This window comes from Megachile rotundata, chromosome 4 (genome assembly GCF_050947335.1).
Source record: "Megachile rotundata isolate GNS110a chromosome 4, iyMegRotu1, whole genome shotgun sequence".
Classification (NCBI taxonomy): Eukaryota; Metazoa; Arthropoda; class Insecta; order Hymenoptera; family Megachilidae; genus Megachile; species Megachile rotundata.
In genome coordinates, this window is record NC_134986.1 from 3112026 (window position 1) to 3139998 (window position 27973).

General features: G+C 31.7%; 1 protein-coding gene across 3 annotated transcripts in view; it reads right to left on the reverse strand.

Moving 5' to 3' along the window:
- LOC100882492 (uncharacterized) overlaps window positions 1–27973 on the reverse strand; it is a 355400-nt gene that overhangs the window by 61114 nt on the left and 266313 nt on the right. For all 3 annotated transcript variants that reach the window (XM_076530325.1, XM_076530324.1, XM_012294487.2), the window contains 4 exons: window positions 25826–25928; window positions 22690–22715; window positions 11194–11268; window positions 7566–7752 (listed from right to left, as the gene is read on the reverse strand). In XM_076530325.1, the coding sequence (XP_076386440.1) occupies window positions 7566–7752; window positions 11194–11268; window positions 22690–22715; window positions 25826–25928 (391 nt within the window). The remainder of the gene's footprint in view (window positions 1–7565; window positions 7753–11193; window positions 11269–22689; window positions 22716–25825; window positions 25929–27973) is intronic.

The following is a 27973-nucleotide window of genomic DNA, read 5'->3' on the forward strand; positions in this document are numbered from 1 at the left end:
GGGTTGTCCTGTTGGAAAGTTCAATTAATTGCATCATGTGCGTTTACAAAAGATAACAAATTGTCTGATAAAAGTATAGTGTACTCCTCACTACCCATCTTTTTCGACGGAAAAGCCAATTACAACAAGCCATCAATGCAAAGGGCACCCCTATTTGACTTCGTTTGCCAAAATTTCTTTTTAAAAAGTATTGTGGTTCTTTTCGGAGATCTCGCCAATATGAATTATAGCCGTCGGGACCATCAAGATTAAACTTTTTTTTATCCGAAAATATAACCTTATTATCAATGATAGAAGTTTAAGTAAATTGGTGTAAAAAGATTTTGACATCTAACTAAGGTTAACTTACATGTACGCTTTTCCAGTCACGATGCATGTTCGCTCGAGCGTATTCAAGCCTCGCAACGCTATGCCGTGGTAGAAGTTTTGGTGCAGATTTTAATTTCTGCTTCTCCATGTTGGGATTACTTTTCAAAACTCGACGTACTGTCCACCGTGAAATATTTAAGTTGAGTTCCTTTTTAATTTGGTTACAGCTATTTTGGATGTTACTGGCTGCTTTTACAATTGCTCGTTCGGTAAGAGGACTCAATTTTTTCTTGGACCATCCTTTTCATTATTGCCATAATTAACGGAATTATTTAAGAAAATCAAAATGACTTTATGTAAGCTCCCTAGCCTACAGGCAATTTCTCGAACACTAATTTTATCCTCCTTGTAACTGTTCGTACGAGGTTACTCGCGTCGTGAACTGATCACACGGATTTTTTAATTCCATGCCACGAGGTCGTAAATCTCGTGACTCGTTTGGTTACGATCCTTCGCGACGCGCTGCTCTGCCGACTTAACTTTAGAGCAGTAGTTCAAAGTGAGTCCGAACGTTTGACTCTTGAAAATGATTAAGTCCGTAGCGAATAACATATCGAAAATTGTATTCAGTTCGACTGCTAACTGTTTTCTGTTCAACTGTTCGTTATGTTCTGCGCGACTGTGATTTTTATTCGAATGATGATTGTGATCTGCGCCGACGGATAATTTTGTTCTGCTCTTAGCTCTCGATCGTGCGAGCTAAGGAGTCCTGGCGAACGTTTTGGAAACACGTTGATTGGTCATCGTTCGATTTTTGATTTTCCAATCAACGTGTCCCTTGACTTTCTCCCACCCTTCCGTTACGCCCTTAGCGCGTTTCTTTAGGAGGGTGGGACGGTACCAGAGTGTACGTGAGAAATCCGCAAATCCGGCAACGCCGGGGTTTTTCCTCTGGGTCTCAGGCCCGATGGCCGTAAACTTTACGGCGTAAAGTACCGTAACGAATGTACCGTCGAAATAACCCTTCAGAATTACCGAATTTATGACAGGAATTGGCTATCGAGGACGAAACAAAACTAAAAATTTAACGCTATTGTACGAAAAAAGGCAAATGAGTATTACAGAAAGTAAGGAAAAAGTCTTTCTCAAAAATAGCCTTTGTCGCGGACCTATCATAAACTCTCCAAGCGGAATCCTCACGTACAGTGTTCCAACGGTTGGAACACTCTTTAAACGCCAAAATTTTACCCTTCTCTTTGGTTAAATATCTATCACGTGGCATTGTTCAACAAAGAGTATTGTCAAATTTTAATTTGTATTTTAATAAGGATGAAATTATTTAGCTTTAGTGAGTTTGTAGTTGAACTGGATGGATAGAAGTTAATTTAATGACATTGGTGCTATAGTTATGCGACAAGCCAAAATCACATTTTCGATTATATCGTTTCTAATAGAAGAGCAACTTTAATGAGACTTAATATAAAATTTATTGCGACCCATACCATTTCATCTCTCGCAATTGATTTTTTGCATTTTAACTCTGAATTATAGAACAATGTTACGGATAGAACTAGTCGAACGAGGCATTTCAGAGCATAGAATGAGAATTTAAAAGTATACAGAAGATTTAACGGATTTAGCGGGGTTTTCGGGAGCGACTGGTCAAAAGCAGCAGGCATGGCGAGTTTCCATGCCTCGAAGCCCTACGTGCACGGGGAAACCTGTGGCCGTATTCGTCGAACACCATGAGTATTTCGGCATGAAAAACACCATCGTAGCACCGGGGGCAACCAATCCGCCCGGGAGTGGTGGTGCTCACCAAAACACCGAAGGCCACTCCGTTCGGGAGAGGTGAGAACCCGGGCGGGGGCGAGCTTGCTTGCACCGCACTCCGGCTAGCTGTCTGCGGGATCGGTCGCACTCGAAGACGATAAATAATTAATTTTTTTAAGAAATGTACACGTGCGTGGTGCACGTGGCAAATGGCACGTGGCAAAAGTGGCACGTGGCACATGCTCTGAAATTCCAAGTAAAACGCCAATTAATAAGTATTTGATCCACCGCGAAATGCCAGCGAACCCTGGTGCGCACTTCGGCAGAAAAGAAAGACACTCCTCGGCGACATCTCCTGATGCGTAATTTTCCAGAAACGCGTACAAAGGTACGGGCCGCTCCGTTTGATGGCGGGTACCGGCAAGTGCCGGCGCGACATCGGTATCGGCGCGCGGCGTGGCGGCGCGGCGGTTCGGCCGCAAAAGGCGGGCGGCATTGCGAGTTCGGCGATTCGGTCGTAGAGAGATGACCGTGAAGCCAAGGTCGACGGAAGGCACGTGGCAGATTTCGAAGAAATCGGGTGGTTACTAGGAGACGTCGTAGGGGAGTGAAACATATAAAATAAGCAAGGGCACCGGGGCCCGCACTTCACTTTATATTTTGTCACTACGGGATTTATTTCGTATTTGTCATTACGGACTGTACTTTATATTTTGCCATTGCGCGTTTATTTCGTATATGTCGTTGCGGACTTCATATTTTGACATTTGTAACATCCCTGAAGAATTTTCAAACTTTTATTGCAGTGTCATTTCTTCAATTATCGACTGTATTTCTCCCTTATCGACCGCGACATTAGACAGATCGAGTATCATAAGAATTCAGTAAACTGTCGGTAATAAATGTATAATTCTACATAGAAAATTCCGTAATGCTATGTGCCTACGTGCCACGATGCTCGCCCCGAATTTCCTGGAATTCTTGCGTTATCCTAGAGAAGGATAGGAATACATTTTACAATTGTGATATTATTAGTTATTAAAAACCATTAGTTGAACAAATCAGTCAATACATATCGAGCCCACAAATATTATGTTATCCGGAAATAGAGTCAGATGTTAGTTTATTGCAGTATATACTGTAAATTATAATATTATTCAATGGAATGTTCTAGAAGCATCGTATGCTTATACATTTAGCTCCGATCCGTATAGGAGTCGTGCGTAGTATATAGAAGGAGATAGAAAATGCAATTTTCGTTAAAACACTATTAAATTACTATTTTTATATCAGGAATATAAACTATTATGTAGATTGCGATATTGATAATGTAATTAAATCGTTCGTTTTCATAATTACTGCCTAATTGCGAATTTATACGATAATTATATATTTCGACGTTATGGGGGTTTTCCAAGAATTTGCCAGGCTGGCGAGTATAAAAGACCGAGCGAAACTCGCCTAAATCGCAGAATAGTTTTCGAAGTCGAGCGAGCTAGAAGTCTTCAGATAAGTATAACCGGAACAGTTTTCGCTGTCAAGAGCCGCAACGATTCTTAATACTTGACTGGTAAAGCGGGTATACGCCATTTGGATACTTGGTCGTGGGTCGTTCTAGTAGCTAGCTAACGCAGGCTCCCCATTCAAACGGTCTCGTATCTGAAACTCCGCTAGGAAAGTGCTATACTTGGCGCCAAGAAAGGCTAAGATATCGAAAGGATAGCTCTCAGCTACTCATATTTGATTTTACATCGGATTGCTAACGCGCCATCAGATTCTCGGAGCTCGCTCTGGGTCGTTTCGTAGCTAGCTAACGCAGGCTCCCCATTTGAGCGCCTTGGTCTCTGAAGCCCGTGTCTTTTGGGTGGCAGTTCAGCAATCACGATTTTATAATTAGAATCAATTGATTTGCTACCCTGTTGAACTTATGCTGTTCACCCTTTTCCTGTATCGTTGGGTCGTTCTAGTAGCTAGCTAACGCAGGTTCCCCAATTAAGCGATCTGGTTTTGGCTGTCAGTGATCGTTTTGACAAAAAGGGTCATGGACAATTAGTTGTCGAGTCAGATTAAAAGAGTAACTGTTCCGAGGAAATAATTCATTTAGATTCGAACAAATTTTGAACTTGAATTAGTAAAAGAATATTGTTCTGTCATTAGCGTAATCTCAGTAGTCAACTACACCGCGTTAGATAATAGATAAAATCGTTAATCTGTCTAACTTTGCGAAAGCATATTTAGGTACACTTAGAGAATCACACTTAGGTCGTGTTCCTCGCTGCGGTAGACTATCACGCGCTAATATTAATAATTTCGTAAAGAATATTCATTATATAAACTACAAACGTATTAATCAAGATAAACTTTGTCATTGCGATAGCGTTGAAACAAGAATCAAATAATATAGAATACCGAATTCAGTTAATTACATAAAAGCGAAGTTAGCTTTATCCGAAATCAGACTTAGGTACGAAATAATATAAAGTATTAACTAGCGAGAATCAGATTTTAGTTAGATTCACAATTATCTATTACATATTGTTTAATTTACCAAGTTCTATTATTTTTATTATCAATATTAATATACTTTTCATATTTTGTTGTTATTTGTTACTTGTTATTTGTTAAATTCATCATCTTCGTTATTTTATTGAATAAACCTTATTGTTGAAAGATATTGACCTGTGGATTTCACTCCTTAACCGCACACCACACGAATCCCACAATCTTTACATTTAGTTATTTTCCAAAACGAGTCGTTTAGTTGGTAAAAGCCGCTCTTTACCTTCCTAGCGCTAGTAACTATCTGAACCTAGGTTCCAGAGTCGTTACACATTGTGCAAAGACTTTCATTGCTTGATCCAATATTTCGTTACTTGATTGTAATACTAATACTTGATTTGGTATCGTAAATCGTCAAATTGCTTTGTTTATCACTCGCTACAGGACTTAATTATAATACGTTTGTTATACGATAACCGAAATAAATTTGTGCGTTTTCACCGTCATAAAAATTGAATTGTTCTGATATAAACAACTAAAATAGTAGATGCATTATGCACCGCAGTGTATTAGGTTAGATTGTAAAAATAATCTTTTACTTAAATATTGAATAAGATTTTATTTATTGTACAATGTCAGTTTCTTATTAAACTATTCAAAAATACAATTTTTTTTACCTATTATTTACGTTTAAGAATATTCTTGGTAGATCGTTGATTAGTTACTATATAATTTTAGTTCGTTTTGTTACATCAATTTTAGGTTAGGTTGTTCAAAAAAATTCTAATATATTGAATAAAATTTGATTTCGTTGTTCAGTGTTTATTATTTGTTATTTCATGCGTTATTCGATGAAATAATTTGTTGATTCATTAATTTCGCTTAAGGATTTCCTTAAAGATTTTTGATTCTCTGGTATTAATATTATGTAGGTTCGGTTATACAATAAAATTTTTACTTGAATATCAAATTTTATTCGTTATTCAGACTATACTATTTGTTTCTTGGTAAGATTACTTATTTCTTTATTATTCTAGTTTAGATATATTTTTCTTTGTGTCATTGTCACATTAAGTTAAAATATAAATTAGATGAAGTTAAATTAAATTCAATTAAATATTCTTGAAAATTCTCATGAAGAAGAAAAATTAATATCGTCCGAAAATTTCGTTATAACAATGAAAGAAATAAAAACACTAGGAAGAATTGTTACCTTATATCATTTACTTTTTTTTTAGTTTATTATCTGTCTCTATTACTTGTGTCTCAACATTTTTCTTGTTTTTAATAAAAGAGACTTCGCACCTAAATATCACAAAGCATTGCAAACAAATTACAAAACATTGGTGATCTTTTACAGAACGCTGCAATGAAGTAGTCAATTGAGCAATTCAAACTAATTGCTTGAAACATAGAGACTAATACCAGAATCCCAAGCAGTCCCGTAGGACTCGTAGGATTTCTGGTTTTGTTGGTTAAATCCTAAATGACACTAATTTTTCTGCGATCGATCGTAAATAGCGGCCATTGCAGTATCACTTTGTATCCTCGAGTGGACAAAACGAAATATTTCAACGATAACAATCGGAAAATAATCTGTTTGAAACGTAACCTGCATACAATTCATCATGAAGTAATTTTCACGCAAATCGGAATTTTAAAATTAATCAATCGTGCACGTTCTCGTGTATCTTCTCTGTGGAAAATATCATATCAAACTGACAAATTAAACGAAACGAATGAATTCTACTGAAATTCTCTCGTAGCTCGCGGTGTTTACGCTTATCACATATTTTTAAACGAAATGTTCAAAATCATTTAATAAAGCGAAGGATTTGCGCCCAACAGAAGAGGATTTTTATTATCAATTTTCTCCTGTTTCTCTGACACGAGTCGATTCGCGAATAAAACAACCAGAAAATAATATCTGATTGTACGGATATTTTTATTACACATTCTGACCATAAATTATGATGTAAATGGAAAGCGTTTAATGTTTTATTCTCTTTTTTTTTAATAACGATGTTGATAACAGTTCAATTAAATGTAATAAATTTACTAAGTTATTAAATTTAAATTACACTTTAATAAATTTATTATGTTATAAAATTTAAATTACACAAAATTGTATCTTTGTGTTATTACCATAACTACTGTAAACAAAGATATAATCTAGAATGGGAAATCAATGCTTAATAAATTAATTAGCCATATATTTAATTTCCATTATAATTAATTATAATTTCCTACTTGTCAAGTATCAAAAGAATCAAATTTTTAAAATAGGATGTTCCAACAGTAAAAAAAGTAGTTCAGGAAACATTATTGAATGAAAATTGTTTACTTTTATATTTTATCTAAATGTGATAACGCGTAATTACTAAATATTTACAGAAGACATTAAAAATGAATATTTCAATATAAAAATATAGCAAATGTTTAATGATGACCCAGAACGTAATACTAAAAAATATATGTTGTGCCATACACAATCTTAAAATATGTTACAACATGCTGTTAGACTCAAATATTTTTAAACAGTGTAAACGCTCAATTTCTAAATACAGCAAGTCTTGCTGGATTTCTAAAAAAATTCAATTTCAAAATTTTACAAGTTTCTAAAATTATTAATTTTACATTTTTAAGACTTCGGATGATAATTTCAATAAAACTTCAGATATACTGCATATTTCCACATATTACATATATTGCATATCTCCAAACAGAAATTAAATAATTTTTTCTTTGTCGGAAATAATTTAATTTCGCGAATCTGAACACGAAGTTCAAGTTTTTCAACATTTGAATAATTTTACGATCGCACTATATCTCTAAATCCAATTTCGTTGAAATGTATAAGCCGAAACGAATTAAAATGCAAATTTGCAAATCACAATCTATTGGTTCGGACCTGTATTGGTGGTTGTACAGCAACAGGGTAAGCAATGCTAGGTATTAGAGTTTAGAAACGGGCAGTAACTTACAGTCTCCAATGGGATACGATCTAGGTAGTTGAGGATGACCTTGGCTCCCATGAATGGGATGAACTTCGTGATAAGCCGCATTCGCTTCCTGATAACCATTCTGTCTCTGTCCTCGATAGTTCTGAGCTGCATACGCTCCAGAGAAGATTCTCGTGTACCTCAGATAGCAACCGTTCGGTATCTGCCACTGAAAATCGAATTAGGGTATACAGTTCTTGACTGTGCCTTCGCCATGTACTGTGACCACTGAAATATAGCGGGAGCCGTAAATAACAGCGATCTGCAGTCTGATACGACCACTAAAATTTCATTTGAACACAATATAAACCTTTCTGCCTGCTAAGTGTTTGTATTGGTTGTATTATTCTTAAGGAAGCCATTATTATTAAAATTGTTAATATACATATTGTCTTTTGTTTATGAAAGGCTAATGACAGAAGTAGTTTTTGTTCATGTATCATTTGTTTGTAAAATATTATTACAAAAAACTATGTGAACAAATATTTTTTGGACCCACTGTATTTTTGATGATTTAGGTAGTTTTTGGTTAATGTGAAAATTTAAGACTTTGTTCTTTTAAGCAATATTATTGGGTCTATAGAAAAGTTCTGGATATTTTTAAAATGAAATAATGCATGTATTAATGTTTACTAAACAACGTAATTTATTAATGACTTTTCGTAATGGTAACTCGAACATTTTATTTCTAAAGATAATTCATCTTGGAGAAAAACTCTATCAGTTATACTAAGAACTCTTTAGTCTATTACAGAAAATTCTGGGTTAATATTTCAGATCGATTTACTACTTATAAAAAAATTTCTAAAAAAAGTTAATCACAAACACATAATGTGCAATTAAAGAAAAGGTAATCTTGTTTTACTTCTTGTTCTGGAATAGGAAATTTATATTTAAGAATTTCAGCAAGATTGATATAAAATTATATGAATATGTTATAAAACGAATGTATTAACTTTTGTTAAAGTATACTTATATTGCTTGTTGCAATAGATAATAAAATAGAGGATTATGTGAAAATTGTTAGGGAACCTTGCAAAACACCTGATCTTAAAATTCTATGCTATACTGTTACACTTTGTTAAGTACTTACATATGCATATATTTGAATACTAAATGCCTGATGATACTTGCATTTATATGTATCATTACGTATAGTGCATGTCAACTAAATGTTGTGGATGCACATATTTACATATACTCGTTTACGGTCGACATTATTAGGTCAGCAATTGCAATTAATTACGCTAAGTCCTAATTGAATATTCTGTTTTCGTACTGTCATTTACATAAATATTTAACTTCTTAAAATAAATTTACATAGTGATAGAAGCCATTCCTATAAGTTTTACAATATAAATGTAGGAATGGATCGGAGGGACGGTCGAATGAAGATGGCTCAACTTTTAACAAAATGAATTTAATACAACGAATAATGAATATTGAATATTGAGGACAATAGGTCCTTACATAAACGCGTCCGAAACAGGTCTGTTCGCGTCGTAGATCGCCTTTTTGGCCATGCACACTCTTTTGTTAATTTCACGCGTTCTTTGCACACGCACACATACTCACCCGCAGTCGTTCATACTCTCTCTCTCTCGCACACACTTCCACATATACTCTCTTTCACTCTCTCACTCGCACGTTCATCCATGTCGCGTTCCCTCATAAATATGACTTTTAAGTCTGTTGTTTATTAAGGAGTTCCTATCTGATTGCAATAAATGAATAAGCAGTATTTAGTTATTAAAAATAAATGATTAATAAAATAGTAAAATACTAAAATATTGAAATAGTAAAATAGTGAAATAGTGAAATAATGAAATAGTAAAATAGTAACATCCAATAATAGAATAGTAAAATAACAAAGTAAGAAAAGGTGTTGAATCTACCAATGTTGCGAATAATATCAAAAAAGAAATAATGCTACGTGCAAAACTAAATAAAAGATGGGAACCAACATAATTTTTACAATTGACTTTGTTTCTCGAGAATTTGTATTCGGAACTTCTCAATGTATTTCTATAAAAAATGTATGTATGACAAGGAAGATCACAATATTAAGAAATTCGTCAATTACTCAGCATTCATTAAATATAAACTAGTAAATATACTTATTGACATCATTAACATGCCTTATTAATAAATCAATCTATCATGACGTTGTCAGTTACTTATAAAATTATAGTAATTACGATTAAATCTGCTGTCATACAACTACTTGCTATTATACAAAAAAATCACAAAAATAATGAAAAATAAGTCTTAATAATATTAATAACTACAATTACTTATTTATAACAACCACTAGGCATTATATTAACAACATACTTGCTCAAAAAGTCTTTGTATCGTAAAAATATAAATACTGAATAATTTTCCAACATGAATTCATTCAAACCCGAAGTCGCACACTTCTCCAAAAAATTTCGTTCCAAGGTAAGTATCTGATATTCCACTTTGATTTGAAAGTATTTTGTCGAATGAATATGGCACAGAACAAACCAGTCCATTATCAGCGATCCTCATTCCTCGAATCGAACAACCGTGAACGAAACACATGTCGTTGGAGATCGATGCGATTTACGACCACGCTGTATTTCTGCGGTTACTACTAGGAATGGGTTTCTCGAAACGTTGAAACTTCGAAGCCCCTCGAAACACAAGAAAGTTCCAAGTTTCGAGAAATCGAAACTTTACCTTCTCTTTGTGATTCGAAACTCACGAAACTCACATAAGAAAAAGTATAAAATCAACGAATGAAGCATCGTTCGCATGCGTCGAGAATATTTGATTCGCGTATCGTATATTGCGAATATTCGATGTGCGATGCTTTACGAACGCTCGGTTTAGTTTTTATTTTCGAAGATATGAGCAAATCGACACTTGATCGTAGAATTGCACAGCGAATGTGTGTGATGCGCGCAAGTCTAACAAATATTGCCGAAAAATAAGATAAGGTGAAGTGGGGTATGTTCGTAAACAGGGCAAGTGCGTATACAAGCTATTTTTATTACAATATGAGCGAATTTCTCCATTTCGTATAATTCTTTCCTTGTTTTTTTTCACTATATCCTCTTTTATATTTCACCTAAGAGTACTTGTTTGCAGTATAGAATACTTGTATAATGTAGTAAAAAGCATTTTATAGCAGATTTGTTAATAATTCTGCTGTTGCCCCATTGCACATGAAATAAAGTATTTATCTTCAAGTTACGCTCTTACCCCATTTTCAGGGAAAGTGCAGAGTAATAAATATTTTAAACAATTTCCTATCAAAATCAAAATATACAAGGAAAATTAAGGTCCTAGATAATATTAATTAAATAGTAGTAATTGTGCAAGCGTTCGATATCGACAGCGTTAAGTATTTACATAGCAGACTGAAAATACTTACGTTTAAATACCAACTTTACAAAAACCAGTCTGCACTTATCCCACTTCACATTATTCTTCGCAAAACAAAATCACCGTTCCAAATTTCGAGAGTTCCAAAATTTGATGAAGCTTCGGATTCGAGTTTCGAGAATTGAAAAATTCGGTTCTAACCCATCCGTAGTTACTACACATAGATAGGCTGTAACGACGAGGGAGGAAGTTCACTTACCCCATAAGCGGTCGATGGTATCGGTTGGGGTGGTCTACCGGGACACATCAGCATCCTTCTCCTGTAGTATCGGGGCTAATTGATGAAACAAGTGTAAATGAAGCTTTTACATTGAATTTTAAAGATTTTGTGCAGATTATTGTGATTTACAATTTTGATTTACGTTTATTACTCAAATTAATATTTACATATATATATATATTAATTTTACATGGATTGTTCAAATTTATTAAATTACATATTAATTGTGGATGTTTACTTGTGTTGCTAGAAAGATATAACTATTGAAGAGGTATTCTAGTCTAGGTTTTCGACAAAATCGATATTTCTTTGACATTTTCAGAAAAGGTAGCCTGTTTCTAAAATTTCGCAAATTTTCAAATACCTATATTCCTAAATTCTCGAATTTCCAAATTTTCAAATTGACAAATTCTTAAATGTTCAAATTATCAAATCCACAAGGTTGCAAATTTACAAATTCGGAGATTCACAAATTCGCAAATACGCAAAATCACAAATTTCTAAAATTGCAAATTCCAAATCCCCAAATTCCTAAATTCCTAAATTTCTAAAATTCCAAATTCCCAAATTTCTAAATTCCTAAATTTCTAAAATTCCAAATTCCAAATTCCAAATACCAAATTCCAAATTCCAAATTCCAAATTCCAAATTCCAAATTCCAAATTCCAAATCCCAAATTTCTAAATTCCTAAATTTCTAAAATTCCAAATTCCTAAATTTCTAAATTTCTAAATTCCTAAACTTCTAAAATTCCAAATTCCAAATTCCAAATTTCAAATCCCAAATTCCCAAACACCCAATTTCCCAAATTCCGAAATATCCAAATTTAAAAATTTCTAAGGTTAAAGATCACACAGATACTAAATTTTAATTGTAAATTCTCAACTGTCCATTTTTCAAATTAGGAATTATTAATGTACAAATACTCAAATTCTGTTTCGATCTCCTTTGCACCCGCAGGAAACGAAAAAGTAAGAAAAATTAATTTTCGAACCTTGCAGGACATGCAACCTTACAGCAATAATTTGTTAAATTTAAGGAATTTTTTCGGTTGTTCTGTGGAATATAATCACTCTCATACTAATTAAGGATCTTTTTATTACACGATAAGAAGAATGATAGGAATCGTTTCAGACAGTAAAATATGTCTCTTTTAGTGAATCTTGTTAAATTCATTTAGTGAATCTTATAATTCAATTAATTTTCATTATCGTCACATTTAGACCGTAACTTCTGTTTGACCTGATTAATCGTCACTTCTAAATTTAATAACATTACGAAAATGGTGAATGTTTGTCACAATACTTGTCCGTAAAATACCCAATCATTTTATGAATCGTTACAAAATGTAACGTTCAATAAATTTGATGTGACATCTCGAAATTCCAAATATTATACTCTTTTTTCTTCCGACATTCACGGAACATTAACTTTAGAAACTCTGTTGTATATGAAGAATCAATAATTACTGATATTTAAGTTAACAAATCAATAATTACTTGTATTCATCAAAAAATACTTTTGTATAAATCCATAAAGCAGATATATTTGAAAAAACAAATTTAGCTAATTAAATAAATAAACTTAAAAAGAATAGTAAAATCCATAATTAAATAAATAATCTTAAAATGAATTGTGAATACTCCTCACATATACTGTGAGTAATGAATCTCCAGCAGCTTTGATCCACAATAAAAGAATAATGCTAAGAGATTTCAAAATTCAATTAAAACATGTCAAGTACGACAAAAAAGGGAATTTGACTGATGAGATTTTCAACAAGTTTGCTTTCAGAACTAACACAGATTGCGACATCAATCAGTACTGCTACAAGGTTCGATGGTTCAGCATCACTCAATGCCGTTTCTTGCAAATTTTTCTCAATCGCGCACAATCAAAAAGAAACATACTGTACAACTCTCAAATCAATCACAGACAGAATGGCACGAAGAACTGATGCATTTCGATCAATTACATACACAGACACGTTCGTTATTCTTCAATCTGTAATCGATAACTTTGAAAACATATAACGTCATTATATTACTGCGGAAATTTTATCCATTAAATTTCTTTATGTCTTACGTTAAACATTTTTAAATACAGTCTCTGGCCATCGAATTGGGACCAGTATAAATTTTCATAATATTGTAGTTATAAAACTGCCATTTTTAAATTCATTTTAATGTTCAGCGTTAGACATGTACACATTAAAGATTTTAGCGATATTTCATTATTTGAATAAAGGTTGTGGTAAATTTGATTACGTTGGATAAATAAATATGTGTATGAAACTTGATATCAAGTTATGCGAATTGTTCACAATTAAAATATGAAAAGCACAAAATGGCATTCAAACATGAAACACTTCTGCAATCGGTAGAATTTATTAACATGATATTCATTATCGTGATAATATATTGCTTCTAGTTTTCATTATCTTAATAGCTTATAACTTATCAAATTTTGCTTTCCATTCATTTATTCAGAGGTACACTTTCAATAAAATTATGCAGGCTATCCGAGCTTTTTACCGTGAAAATTCATTAACATATTCCATTCGTAAAAGTAAAAATGAATGCTATATCAGGGTTTCGCTTTGATAAAAAGTTATAAGGGAAATACGAAATGACAACAGACTCCTTTGTTGAATAATGTCACGTACGGGGTGTTCCAATTTTGCCGATATAATCTTACTAGCATACATGCATTCTATAAATAAAAATAAGACAAAATTTCTTTTATGAACATGGACTGAATGCATTATTAAAGGTTGTAAAAAAATATGAAAGTCGACAATTAATCCTTGTAATCCTTTGATAAAACATTTAAGAGTCCATATCTATATAACATTCTTTCATCCTCTATCTATAAATAAAAATTTATAGAACAATTTGAAAAAGTTTTGCTATAACTTTTTAATAAATTGTTTAAAACCTTATGTTTTCATCTTTTTCAAATTTTTGCACCATTTTTTGTAAGAGCTTTTTGTTACTTTTACATATGGAATATATTGGTATTTGTAAGAAATATATTGTTGATAAAATTGGTAAAAATTTAGAACACCCTATACATACCAGCACCATTTTGTGGCAAGTAATGAAATAACCTTTTGACGCGATATTTCAAATTATTCTTTTGCATATATTCAACATAAACATAAACTTTCCAGAGTGGAAAGATGATATCGTCGTTATAACATATGTGGTCACATTTTGAACCACTTTTCATTGAATAGCATAATAGTTTTCTGCAACGCATCACACCTTTGAACAAAATTCTTTAGAAATAGCAGTACAAAATTTTGAACTTTTTAAATGTGTTTTAAATCCTATACTAATATAGCTTTTTCGTAGTTTTGCGTATGGAATATGTTAGTAAAAGACTAATACAACCCTGTATAAACATTAATCTTATACAGACTACATATTGCACGGAGATACGTAAGGAAAGAAGACCCATTTGGCTGTCGATCTCGGCGTTAATTAACGTCAGTCGTTGAAAGGATTAACACGATTTACCAATTCGATGATACGCCAATTATGCCAGATAACGGGACAGTTATTATGCATGCAGATGATCGGAAGTTTAATTAATGGGTATTGGAATAATCGACGACTGGGTTAATTGACTCTCAATTAACGCAGATGCCGTTGCATTAATGAATCGATCACGATGCTGTTAGTACAACTAATCTCTCGAACTCATTCGCCAAAAATATACGTTCAGTTGGTCATAAAAGTATATTCACTTCTTTGCAACTTTAGGCGAATGATACTTTTTATGGTAACAATTATGGTTATTTGATAGTCAATGTTATGAGTGCAATTATTATTTATGTATTGAGAGTCTTTCTGTCTTCATGACAGAATTTGCAAATTAACTTTTCTTAGCTATTCATCAGAATTAAATTAAAATATTATTGGTATAAATTATTTATTTAAATTAAATTACTTTAGGTTATTTATTTAAATTAATGTATCTATAAGGTTTAAACTGATATACTAGTGTGGCGGTTTCACTTAGTGTTATAAAAGTTCAGTAATTCAAAAATATTTGGCTTTGAAAAATTCATATAAGTTGAAATTATCGAAATTGAAAATCTCCACCATCCGTAAAACTCAAAATATAAAATGCACCACTGAAATTTTTAAAATACACCACTGCACTTAGAAATTCATGAAAAATATGATAAACTAACCAAAGACAACAAAACTGTAATTATAGCGTGGGTTCCTTCCCACATGGATATCTACGGAAATACCACGGTCGACCTTCAGGCAAAAATTGCAGCGACTACAGTCACAGAAAATCAGCCGATATTAAACACCTCTGCGGACATCAATAATCATATCGCGACACTACGAAAACAGTCATGGGACTCTACATGGAGGAAATACAAAGCCAGCTCAACCCAACAACAACTCGACAAATTCTATGATTTAAAAACTAACCCTAAGCACAATAGAAGAAATCAAGTGGCAGTAACCCGAATTAGGACCGAACACACCAAACTGATTCACTCATACATACTCGAAAACGGTTTCCCCAGAAGGTGCGATATATGCAACACAACGATAACCATCAGACACATAATATTGGAATGCAGAAAATATAACCACGCCAGAGGAAGATTAAACATTAAGAACAACCTCACTGAAGCAACTACATCAACAGCGTATCAAGACACATTACTAAAATTTTGTAAAACTATGGGAATCCTCACCCAACTATGAAAAAATTATGTCAAATCATCCACTTCCGATCGTAACCTTATCTCCGTAAACTGGTCAACAGTCGCTAATAACCTGGGTAGTTGATGCGACTATAAACCACTATTAAAAAAAAAAAAAATTGAAAAATTGACAATATTTTCTATGTTGCAAATAAATATCCTACACATACACAGAAATGTCTGAGTTTAAGTTTCACGAAAGAATAGAAAGGAAAGATTGGATTTCTTTTTCTCATACAGATTATCTGTTCGGTTGTGCTAGCATTTTGGAAGCACTCTGCACAATCGATATACATTTGAAGATATTCCTTTGAAAAGAATATAAATCGTAACAAGTCAACAATTGACATACTCCGAATACTTTCGTGAATTGCTGAAGATTTCTTGTTTGAGAAGAAAAGGATGTTCGAAGGTAGGTACCTATGCAACTGTAACACAGAAAAGAAAACGTGGAATTTGCGGGTAGACGGGATACCACGAGTTTCCTCGCTTTTACAACCGGGAACAGCTATTTCCATTACAAGAAGCTATCGCTTTCCCGGAGAGAAAACGTCGAGGAACCACTATAAAGTTGTCTGTCAGCCCGTGCTGAAATCCCTTCTCGTAAATCGCGTGATAAACTAAGTAAACGCAGCCAGCGTTTTCAAATTTTCTCCACTGCATCCTCTGACCATATCAGAATTTCTCTTTACCGAAACGCAAGCCCAAAATACCGTACACTGTTCGTTTCCTGTCAGACTGTATAATCTTGAAAAATATTTTACAATTAAATGTATTTGTAAAATGTAAAAGATCTTTTTAAAAATTAATGAGAAATTTTGTTAGAATTAAGATAAATACTTTCTTAATGGATTATGGAAATTTATGCAAATACGTTTAAGTGAAATTAATCCGTGAGTAATGCTATTCCAATATTCGTATTCAAAACCCGTACTCAAAGTTATTCAATTTATTCGAATATTCCAATTTTTACAGCTCTATTAGAGACCCAATAGTTAAACATTTTAGGTACAGAAAAAATTTTAAATAATTTTTTTAATTACACGAATCAAATTATGTGAAATAACTTTGTAATTATATGATATTTTGTAGAAAGAATTTATATGCAAATTTTTGAAAATCGAAAATTTGTTAAAATTGAACTTAATAATGTCTATTTAATAGATTGTAATAATTTATGCAAATAGGTTGTACAAATGAAATTAATTTGTAAATAATGGTAGAAACTTGAAAACTAGATCTGTAGACCAAATTCGATTACTCAATATTTGTTTTATTTGAAGTATTTGTAATAACTTGTAGAAAGTTGGAAGAATGAGTGTATGAAGTGGTACATGTATCCTAAAATTGAATTATTATTGATTTTTTCACATTATACTGAGTTCTGACAAGGAACAAACCTTGTATTAAAAGCGAAAGAGTTAAAGTATTAGTTTTCTGTGTGTTGTGTCTAAATTAATTAAAAAACTATTTAAAATTGCAACTATTACATTAAAATTAATATTTAAATAAATATTGTTATTTTAATGCCCGCAAATTGGGGATCCGTGCTTTTCGAAATTAATTTGTTCAAAGGAAAGGAAAGTATGAACAGAATTTTTTAATGCTGATTAAAACCTCTACTGTGCTTGAAAACTATTTAAAGAACTTCAATTTTATTTTATTTTAACGTTATAGACATGAGAATATACATGATAAATCGTGTTTGTTTTCTGATTAAAGCTTGGATAAAGCATTTATTAAATTTAATAATTTTGTAAAACGTCAAAAATGAATAATCTTTACAATGTCCCAGACTTGAGCAGTTTAATCAATGCAGCGTCCCGATTTTGCTACATGAAATGAACTCAGAATGAAACGTTAATACTTCATTGTTGTTTTCTTTTGGAAAAATAAATTAAAATACCGTGTTTGAAAAAGCAAAATTAAACTGCGTTCATGTACTGATATTAAATGTTTTAATAATCATTTTAAATAATATGCGTGTACAAAATTCGGCATTTTTGTTTTGAATGACGTAATACATATTGAATTCAATTAATGTAACGTTATTTTTAAAAAAATTCGATTCTATTTTATTCGTACTTTCTTTCGGTAGACTTTTTAATGATCATATCTATAGAGTTCAATTTTTTTATTTCTATCATAGCTTTCTTCAGTACGTTTTCTTCAACTTTTCTTTATTGAACTTCTATGAACATCTTTCAATGTTTTCAATTTTTTAAAGACCTAACCATTTGGTACATTGTACCAAAATACTAAATATTATTAATAATATTCGCTGAGGACGAAGCTGACATTTTTTTGCGAATGAAATAAGAACAATATTTACATAATATGAATTGAAGAATTGAATAAACAACATTTTTTTTATGTAAACACTACAAGTTTTAGAAGAAAGAAAGAACACATTTTATTAAATATTATTGAGAATATTACAAATTATCGCACATGATCTTAATACATTAATCAATAAACAAAAGATTGTTTTCTATCATAACATTATATAAATGTGAACATCGTTCTGAATTACTGTTTCATGTAGTTGCCACCGTGCTGTTAACATCGATTTATTATATAATAATATTATTTTAATAAAACTTGGAATTGTGTTCGGATTAACATCCGTTTGCTAATTCTCTGTCGTAAATCAAATTCTGAACAATTCTAATATATCAATAACAGAATTAAATAATTCGTTTATGAATAAAGCGAATACTAAATGTCATTTAGCAAACATAATAATAATAATTTGCATATTCAACAACTGTGACATCTCAAATCAACGTCACGAAATAATGGTATTAATTTTAATTGGTGTCGCTACATTTCAGCGAAAACCACATTGCCGAATTTCATTTGTAAAGAATAATATCTTTTTTGATAAAGAACGCAAGTTGTATAAAAATATTGTAATAAACTTTAATAATAATACATTATGTCACTGGACATTCACATTAATATATTAAATTTCCAATTTATATTTTTTTATAAACGAAACATGTATTTTGAACACGTAAAAAACGAATATAGCTCATAAATAATATACATATGAATGTTGGAATAAAAATAAAACAATTACGAAAACTTGTTACTGTTTATATTAATTGCAATCATGTATCTATTTATTATAATTTAACCGTAAAAATTTTCAAGTGAATTACCGCTTTCAAATTTGACGTTATCTGTAAAAACAGTGAAAGAAGAAATAAAATATTTTCGGAATAAAATAATGGTAACTGATATTATATGAATGAATAAAAATTCATCAAAAGTTTATAGTTCCTTAATAGTTCTGAAGATAATACAGTCCCTAGACATCCAATTAGGACCACGTACGAAAATTTCACTTTTATGACTATAACATTATGGCATATATGAAAAATTGTCTCAGGTCATGTAAAATTATTACTAAATACGTTGCTAACGATATAGTATATTAGGTTGGGGAATAAGTTCGTGGTGTTTTGACATTTTTTTTTTTACAGCGACATTTTGCAATTTGCAAGGGGTTATAATATTCATTCGATAGAGCTCTTTCTGCTCTACAAAACTGTGTTAATCGTTTTTTTCAATAGATTCATTCGTCATTACTATTGAGGCTCAGAAATGGAATATCTAAGAGGTAAAATTTAGCACTTTCGACACTTGCTCTTCTTCGCTTTTCATCGCGGCTAGAAAGTTGTGAAAAGTTGTAAAAAGTTGCTGAAACAGGCCGGGATATTTGCAATGTATACGGAGAAGGTATCATAGGTGAGTCGACAGCACGGAAATGGTATGCAAATTTCAACCTAAGGTTGGGCAATAAGTTCGTAGCGTTCATTTCGTGAGGCACCCAGGCTCCCAATTTTTCAACAAATTCCATTGAATGGAGATGATTGAGAATAGTTTTGTGGTCACAGTTCATTTTTTCGACCAATTCACGACTAGTTTGAAGACCATCCTGCTTCACAAGTTCTCGGAGACGCTCTTCGTCGAACTCAGGTCTTCCGCTGCGGGGCGGGTTTTCGACGTTAAAATCGCCATTTTTGAATTTTGCAAACCTTTTCCGTGCTGTCGACTCACCTATGACACCTTCTCCGTATACATTGTAAATATCCCGGGCTGCTTCAGCAGCTTTTGGGCCATGATGGAAAGCGAAGAAGTGCAGGTGTCGAAAGTGCTAATTTTTACCTCCTGGATATTCTATTTTTGAGCCTCAATAGTAATAACGAATGAAACTACTGACAAAAACGATTAATACAATTTTGTAGAGCAGAAGAGTTCTATCGAATGAATATTATAACCTCTTGCAAATTACAAAATGTCGCTGTAAAAAAAAGAAAATGTCAAAACGCCACGTACTTATTCCCCAACCTAATACATACATAGCAATTTGTTACTATCGTGATAATAAATTGTGTGAATAATGAGCGATTAAGGGCCGTGTAAGCATTTAGGTTAGAATCGAGTATTGATAGCGCGTGAGGTGAAATTTGAATGCCATAGAAAATGTCTGCCTACTCAAAAGACTAGTTTGCAGCTCTCCAACTACATTATCTGAGTTGAAAAGGATTACAGATATTTGGGAAAGCATATGGTCAATGTATACGTAGCATATTGAATAGAGGCTGTTACCAAAGCAAAAGGTGGAAACACAAGATATTAACATGTGTTAATAATCTTATGCACAATAGTAGTGTATCATGTTAGTAGCTAATAAATGACATTGTTACAATTTGAACATACCTTTTAATTTTACAAAGAACGTGAAAAATGCTGAAAATTTATAGCAGTCTCGATTCGATCGCCATGGACTGTAGATAAAAACTGATTGATATTAAAACTTGTATGTACTACTTAAAATACCCCATTCTGTACACATTATTTTCCGTAATGTGAATTTTGCTTTAAAATGGCGTCGTTACTCTGACTTTATTATTTATTTGGGAGCTCTAATTAGAATTTGGGCTCTAAACTTTAGAGGGTCTTCAGTTGGTGCAATATGGCGCAATGAGATGAATGAGAGCATAAGAGCACCGTGTGTATGTTACAGTATTAATTAAACAATATAAAACAAAATCTCCTGCGTGTTCTATTTATTCCTAATAGATCTGAAACACGTGTTCAAAAATTATTGTATGTTTCAAACGAATTAAATAAGTTTGTAATCATTTCATTCAGATTTATGTTACATAACCTACATTGCAGGAAAAAAGTTCAGCGACTATAATCTATAACGTTATAGTTACAGAAATATTATATAACTTAAATCTATTTCTCAATCTATTTCAATCTATCTCTTTATAGAAATATTATAAATTCATTTATGATGGTTTTATGTGAATAAAATTGTGTAAAATTAAATTCAATTGTGTATGATCAAATTGTATATGATTAGGACGAAATATTGTGTAATTAATAATAATGTAAACAATTATTCGTAAATTTCTAATGAATACGTCTCAAGTTTTTTCTTAATTTCTGTTTATTTAGCTAACTAATTATTTCTTCTTATAGTTTAACACTTTACATCTTATCGAAGAATTATACAAGTTAACTTACTTCATCAAAAATTAATTTCTTGAAATTTATAGTTTTAGTGATTTAAGTGATAACTGTTTTTGTTGTTATTTAATATCATTTATTTTTCTATAGAATCTCTATCATTCTTTACGATTTTACAAGTGCACTAAAAGTAACATTTAAAAAGAAAATTGTAATTTGTATGACGCTATTTGACACCATTTAATACAAACAAGAGTTTCATTTTACAAAAATAGAGAAACAGATTCAGTCGAAATAAGCATGCAAATGGACACATTAATCTTTTTTTAATGTAACGTTAACCATTCTATATTTAAAAGCACACATTTATTTTCTTCAAATTCAAAACGCGCAAAATTTCTGAACACCCATTTTTCATCATTATGAACAGCTATAAATAACAGTTATAACTAAAGCACCAAATAATGCCACGGTAATAAATGTATTGTCACACCATTTTCCAGGTAACGAAAAATTAAACAGCACTAATTTTATATTACTAATCAATTCATAATTAGAGATTTGGAAGAATTCGAATGTGATGTATTTTTGTGGAATTAAAGAGTTTAAAAATTTGAAAATTTACAAGTTCAATAATTTGTAAATTTGTAAAAAATTAAAAATTCGAAATTTTAATAATTACGGAATATAGACATTTGGGAATTTGCAAATTTGTGAATTTAAAAATATGGAAATTAGAAAGTTTGAAATTAAAATATGTTGCAATGTTAAAGATTGAATGTTGAAAATCTGAAAATTTGCAAATTGAGTATTTAAATATTTGAGTTTTTGATAATGAGAAACGTATAAACGCTTAGAAATTTGGAAAATTGAGAATTTAAGAATTTTTTAAAATTTAAGAATTTGGAAATTGGGAAATTTCGGAAATCTAGAATTTCAAAATTTCAAAGGTTAAGTATTTGAAAATTTGCGAATTTAAGAATTTATGTATTTAGATTTCTGAAAATTTATGAATCTATACTTACATTATCCCCTTCAATTATTCTACAAAGTAATAAATTAACTAGAATCAAAACACCTAGTAAAGTTAAAATCTAATACAAAAATTTGCTTACCTCGTATAAAATAATTCTTGTTATTTATTTCAAGTATACCAATTATGTTTAACCCAATATGTGTCATTTTATGACTAACACGTTAATCAAAGAAAAATAATAAAGAAAATAAAATTACTTGAATTCTTTTCAACTTACCTCGGAATCTCGACGGTGGTCCGATTCTGAAAACGTACGAGACACCAGATAAGTTCGATTAATCGTTTTCTATCGCGGCCAATCGATGCTATCGGAACGAAATTCCACCGAACCCGACGAAAGTATAATTCTTCTCTTATCGGAACGATTAGGAGCCTCGATCGGAGAATCACCTTCATTGAATCCATTAAATCGACGTAATTAGTCGAAGTCGATTAAAAACCGAGCCATCGTGTGTTACCGGGCACTTCCCTTCCATCCGTTAATATGAAAAGAAAATTTGATATATGAACGAGGAAATATATTGTTCAATAATAGACTGCATTTCCGCTCAATTAACGATTATTCCAGCTCAACAGTACATTTAATGCAATATATCAAATGTATAGTAGACACTGATAATTAGCTTGACTGAGCAAATCTTTATCGTACATGAATACATAAACAAATATGTGATCAAAAGAAATAAATTATTAAAATATTTGTAAAATATACAAAATGACGATTTACGGTTATCTACATAAAATACTAAAGTTACTAAAATGTTGTAGTAATGTAAATAAATAAAACATAACAAATACGGAGAAACGGACAAAGAATCTATTTTTCATTTAACGTATCGTTATAGTAGGCGTTGGTGATGTAATACAAAGCGGTATAATTTATAGGAAAAGTAACACGTTGGAATTTGAATAGCTACTAACGCGTGGTAATATAGCACATGACAATATAACGCGGGGCAATATAACGCATTGAAAATTAAACGCGTTAGAAATTGAATGCGTGGCTGTTTACTGTGAAGCGATCTAACACGTGGCAATATAGTGCGTAACGATATAGCGCGTGGCAATATAATGTAAGGCAATATAACGCTTTGGAAATTGAATTCCTTAGAGATTGAATGTGTAGTTATTTAATGTGAAGTGATCTAATGCGTGGCAATATAGCGCGTGGCGATATAACGCGAGGCGATATAACACGAGGCAATATAACGCTTTGGAAATTAAATTCGTTAAAAATTGAATGCGTGGCTATTTAATGTGAAGCGATCTGCTGTATGGTAATATATTGTATGAAAATTTATAACGTCGGTAATATAATGGATTCAAATTCTAAAGCGTAGTGATCAGTCGCGTTCGAAATTCTCCGCGTGGCACTCTAACACGTGGCAATGTAACACATATTAATGTAATGCATAGAAATTTAATTTTTTAAAGACCCAACGCATTGAAAATTTAACAAATTAAAATTTTGCCATGATGATTTAACAACGATCAATCTAACCCGTTGGTGACGTAATACCTGTCAATTTAAGGGGGGCAATACATTTAGATAGATGAAAATAAGCTGATATTTGTGAATTTTTTTTTTATAGGACACCTTTGTTTTGCATTTTCGAAATTTCAGGTATAATTTATTATAACTATTGCCCATTACAGAATATTTTCTGTTTTGCAAAATATTTAAAAATGGTGGAATTATGACAGTCCTTTCTGGAAGTGTTTTGGCGCGTCTCGTGAATCGGCGTGGGTTCTAGCTTTAGATATATTGGTCTGAAGCAAGTTTGCAGACAATGTTTCGAAAACTAACATTTACAGTTAGTAGATGAACCTCAGAAATGTGCAAAATATGTAAAATTGAAGAAATGGCACGCTTTTAAAGAAAAACTTTGATTTAATTGCAAATTTTTGCAATATTTTACAATAAAAAAGGACTTTAATGTTCAATTTATTTCATATATTTAGGTTCATATGTTAGATAGTATTGTCATGGATAAGTGCAAAAAATTTGAGCGCGATTGATAAACTAGTTTTTGAGTTATCAGCCACGCCAATTTTAAGAACGTAGCTTTGAGAAAAACGCGTTTAAAGTTTCAGTCCTCCGCACTGAACGCATGAATACTCACGGCGCTAATCGGCCATAACTTCAAAAGGGCTTCGTATTTCACTTTAAAATTTCAAGACAATATTTTTAAGACGTTACACTAACACTTTATAGAAAAAAAAACATTTGTAATTTTTTAAGATTCTAAAGGTATTGCCCCCCTTAACGAAAGACTATGCTACACATGTATACATATAGAGGGTGGCTCACCACATTTTGCCATCCAGATTTGCATCATTATTATTACTCATAGCAAACAATGTTTCAGATGAATTTGAATGGTTTTGAGGACATAAGAGGAAAAGGACATAAGAAGGTTATTAATATTTTTTTAAATGGAATCATATATTTTTTATTGCATCAGCTGATACTCCTTCATATTCTTTACAAAAAAGTATTAATCTATTTATGTGAAAAAATCATTAGTTTAGGAGATATTTTAATTCTAACTTGTTAGGAAATCGTGACTTTCTGGTCAATATTATGAATTGCCTTACTGAACAGCAAATGTTTTTCTACATGCTTTGAGAGGTCACGTGTTACAAAAGGAATTGTGAGTTTTTGTTATTTTTTTGTTACGCAGTAACAGTGAAATTTAGTCTTTGTTACGTCTCTAATACGAGAAATACGACGATACGGTGAATTATCATTTCATAATGAAGCGTTCTAAAGAAGAAAAGATAGACATGTTATCAGTTTATTTTGAAGCTGGGCAAAGTGCTACACATGCAGAAAGATTCTACACTACGGAATGTTAGTAAGAATTTAATTTCTCGATTCAGAAAGTGCTCTGATGCAAATGGTCGCCACATTAAACTTTTTCTGTAAATAGATATTAAAATTAAAATATCTTCTAAACTAATGATTTTTTCACATAAATAGATTAATACTTTTTTGTAAAGAATTTGAAGGAGTATCAGCTGATACAATAAAAAATATATGACTCCATTTAAAAAAACATTAATGACCTTCATATGTCCTTTACATATCCACCTACAAAAAATACATACCACTAGTATTGCCCCTCTCAAAACCATTCAACTTCATCTAAAACATTGTTTGCTATGAGTAATAATAATGACGCAAATCTAGATGACAAAATGTGGTGAGCCACCCTGTATATTGCTTTATAATACGAGCTGTTTTAACGAGGGTTCCTCATCGACAAGTTCCTTTCAAAGATGAAAATATTCGGTGGACATCGTCGTTGCTCGATAGCATCGAATGCTTCCCTCGCATTACATAAATTTACCTCGTACGTGTATCGAGAAATGGCATTCGGCTCGATTTCCGGCTGCATCAGAAGCGATGTAGCGCACGTTGTGAATGCCAGGGTACATCAGCTGTCCGGGTTCCTGTGCGGGAATTTACGCGAGTTAACTTTCGATGGCTTCGTAGCGAATCTCCTTTGAGATTGAAATACAAATGCCGCGGATTATTATTCAAAGCGGTGAACGAGAGTTGAGTTTCGTTTATCGTTTGATAAGTTTCGATTGCTTCGACCGCGACCAGTTCCTTCGACAGAATTCTGAACGATCCTTTTGATCCTTTTCGCCAATTCAAAGGTTAATCTGATTGGAGAAGTTTTGAAGTATGGACGTTGTTGAAATGTTTTGAATTATATTGAAAATACTCCTATTTAATTTTAAATAGTGGAATTATGGGTATTTGAAAATATGGAGATATCAGGATTTAGGTGAGAATTTGGACATTTTGCAATTTTGAGAAATCTGAGAAATTTAGACAGCTAGAAAAATTTCAGTAATTCGAGAAATTTGAGGAACTTGAGAAATTTGATTGCCTTGGAAAATTTGTGCAATTTGAGTAATTTGGAAAGCTGAATAAATTTAAGAAATTTAAAAAACGTAAGAAACTTAAAAAATTGGAATAATTTAAGGAATTTGAAAAACTTAAAAAAATTGGCAAATTTTAATAAAACAAACAATTTGAGTAATTGGAGAAATTTGTTTAATTTAAGTATATTGAAAAGTTTGGTAAACTGAAAATTAAGACATTTGAAAATATCAGAATTTTTAATTTCCAAAAATTTGAGAAATTTCCGAATTTTTGAATTTTTTAATTTTAGAAATATGGAAAATTTGAAAAACTGAAGATATTACTACTTTACCTTTTAACTTTTATACTAACCCGCATATAAGTTTAATATTTTCAATGATCGAAAGCTTGACATACTGATGCTATTTCAATAACTGCAATAAAATTAATGATATCGATTACTTCAATTAATTGCAGTTACTGTGACTTTTCAAACATAAACGCGTTCAATTAATCTGCATCTACATTCAACATTTTGTTGATGCAAATCTGCAATTTTGACACCACGGTAATCGATACGATTCAATAATCTGGACGATTCACGTACCTCGTTTATCAAACGTGTGGGAGAAATTTCACTAATTACGAATCAACCATTATCTATCACGTGTTCAATCAATTCGCAGGTTACTGCGTTTGAGTAATGATCGTGGTTGTTATTCAACCGTCATACCCAATCAAAAAGAAGTGACTGCCAATTGCAATAGACTCTCATTACGTTATAGAATGGGATTACAGAAACGAGGAATTCTCAAAATAGGAATTCTCAAAAGAGAAAGTGTGTCGAAATAATGTTTGGTATAATCGTCTATTTAATATATTTAGTATACTAGTATATTTAGAACATTTTAGTAAACAGTATTTAATAAATTCTTCTTAATTTCTGGTATGTGATTATACTGCATGAATTAATTAATAAACGTGTAGCGCCTTAAAAATATTAGTAAACGTGTAACACCTTCTAATATAATATGAAACATAATCAAATTTTAAACCAGCCTATTTTCGCCATGAAGAACAAAGTATTAACCCTTTTAGTACCGATCGAAAGAATTGTATCTAAACAATGAACCTAAAAAAAAACTAGAATAACTTACATTAGTAAAATTTTAGAAGAAATTAAAAAATAAATAGTGAATATGTACAAAAAAGTGAAAAATATAAAAATATGTACAAAATTCAAGAGGGAAATGAAACTTGAAAAAATTAGAAAATTAAAAAGTTCAAATATTACGAAACAAAGAGAAAATAAATGAATGGCAATTGTATTTCGTAAATGTTGCTAACAATGATATACAATTATTTTACGATACTAAAATGGTGCATAAACAAAATTTTAACACTTTAACTGCCACGTCAATCACATGTTGACAACGCTTAAATTTTTATATGAATTTACCACTATATTATTAAAAATTTGTTTATTTCCTTAGAAATACCCGTATTGATTACTTCGAACAACAAATAACAAATATTATAAAACATCGTGAAAATATTTGACAAAATTTGTTAAAAATGAAAATACTATTTAAACAAATTTTCAGCTGCGTCAGTGTGGCACTCA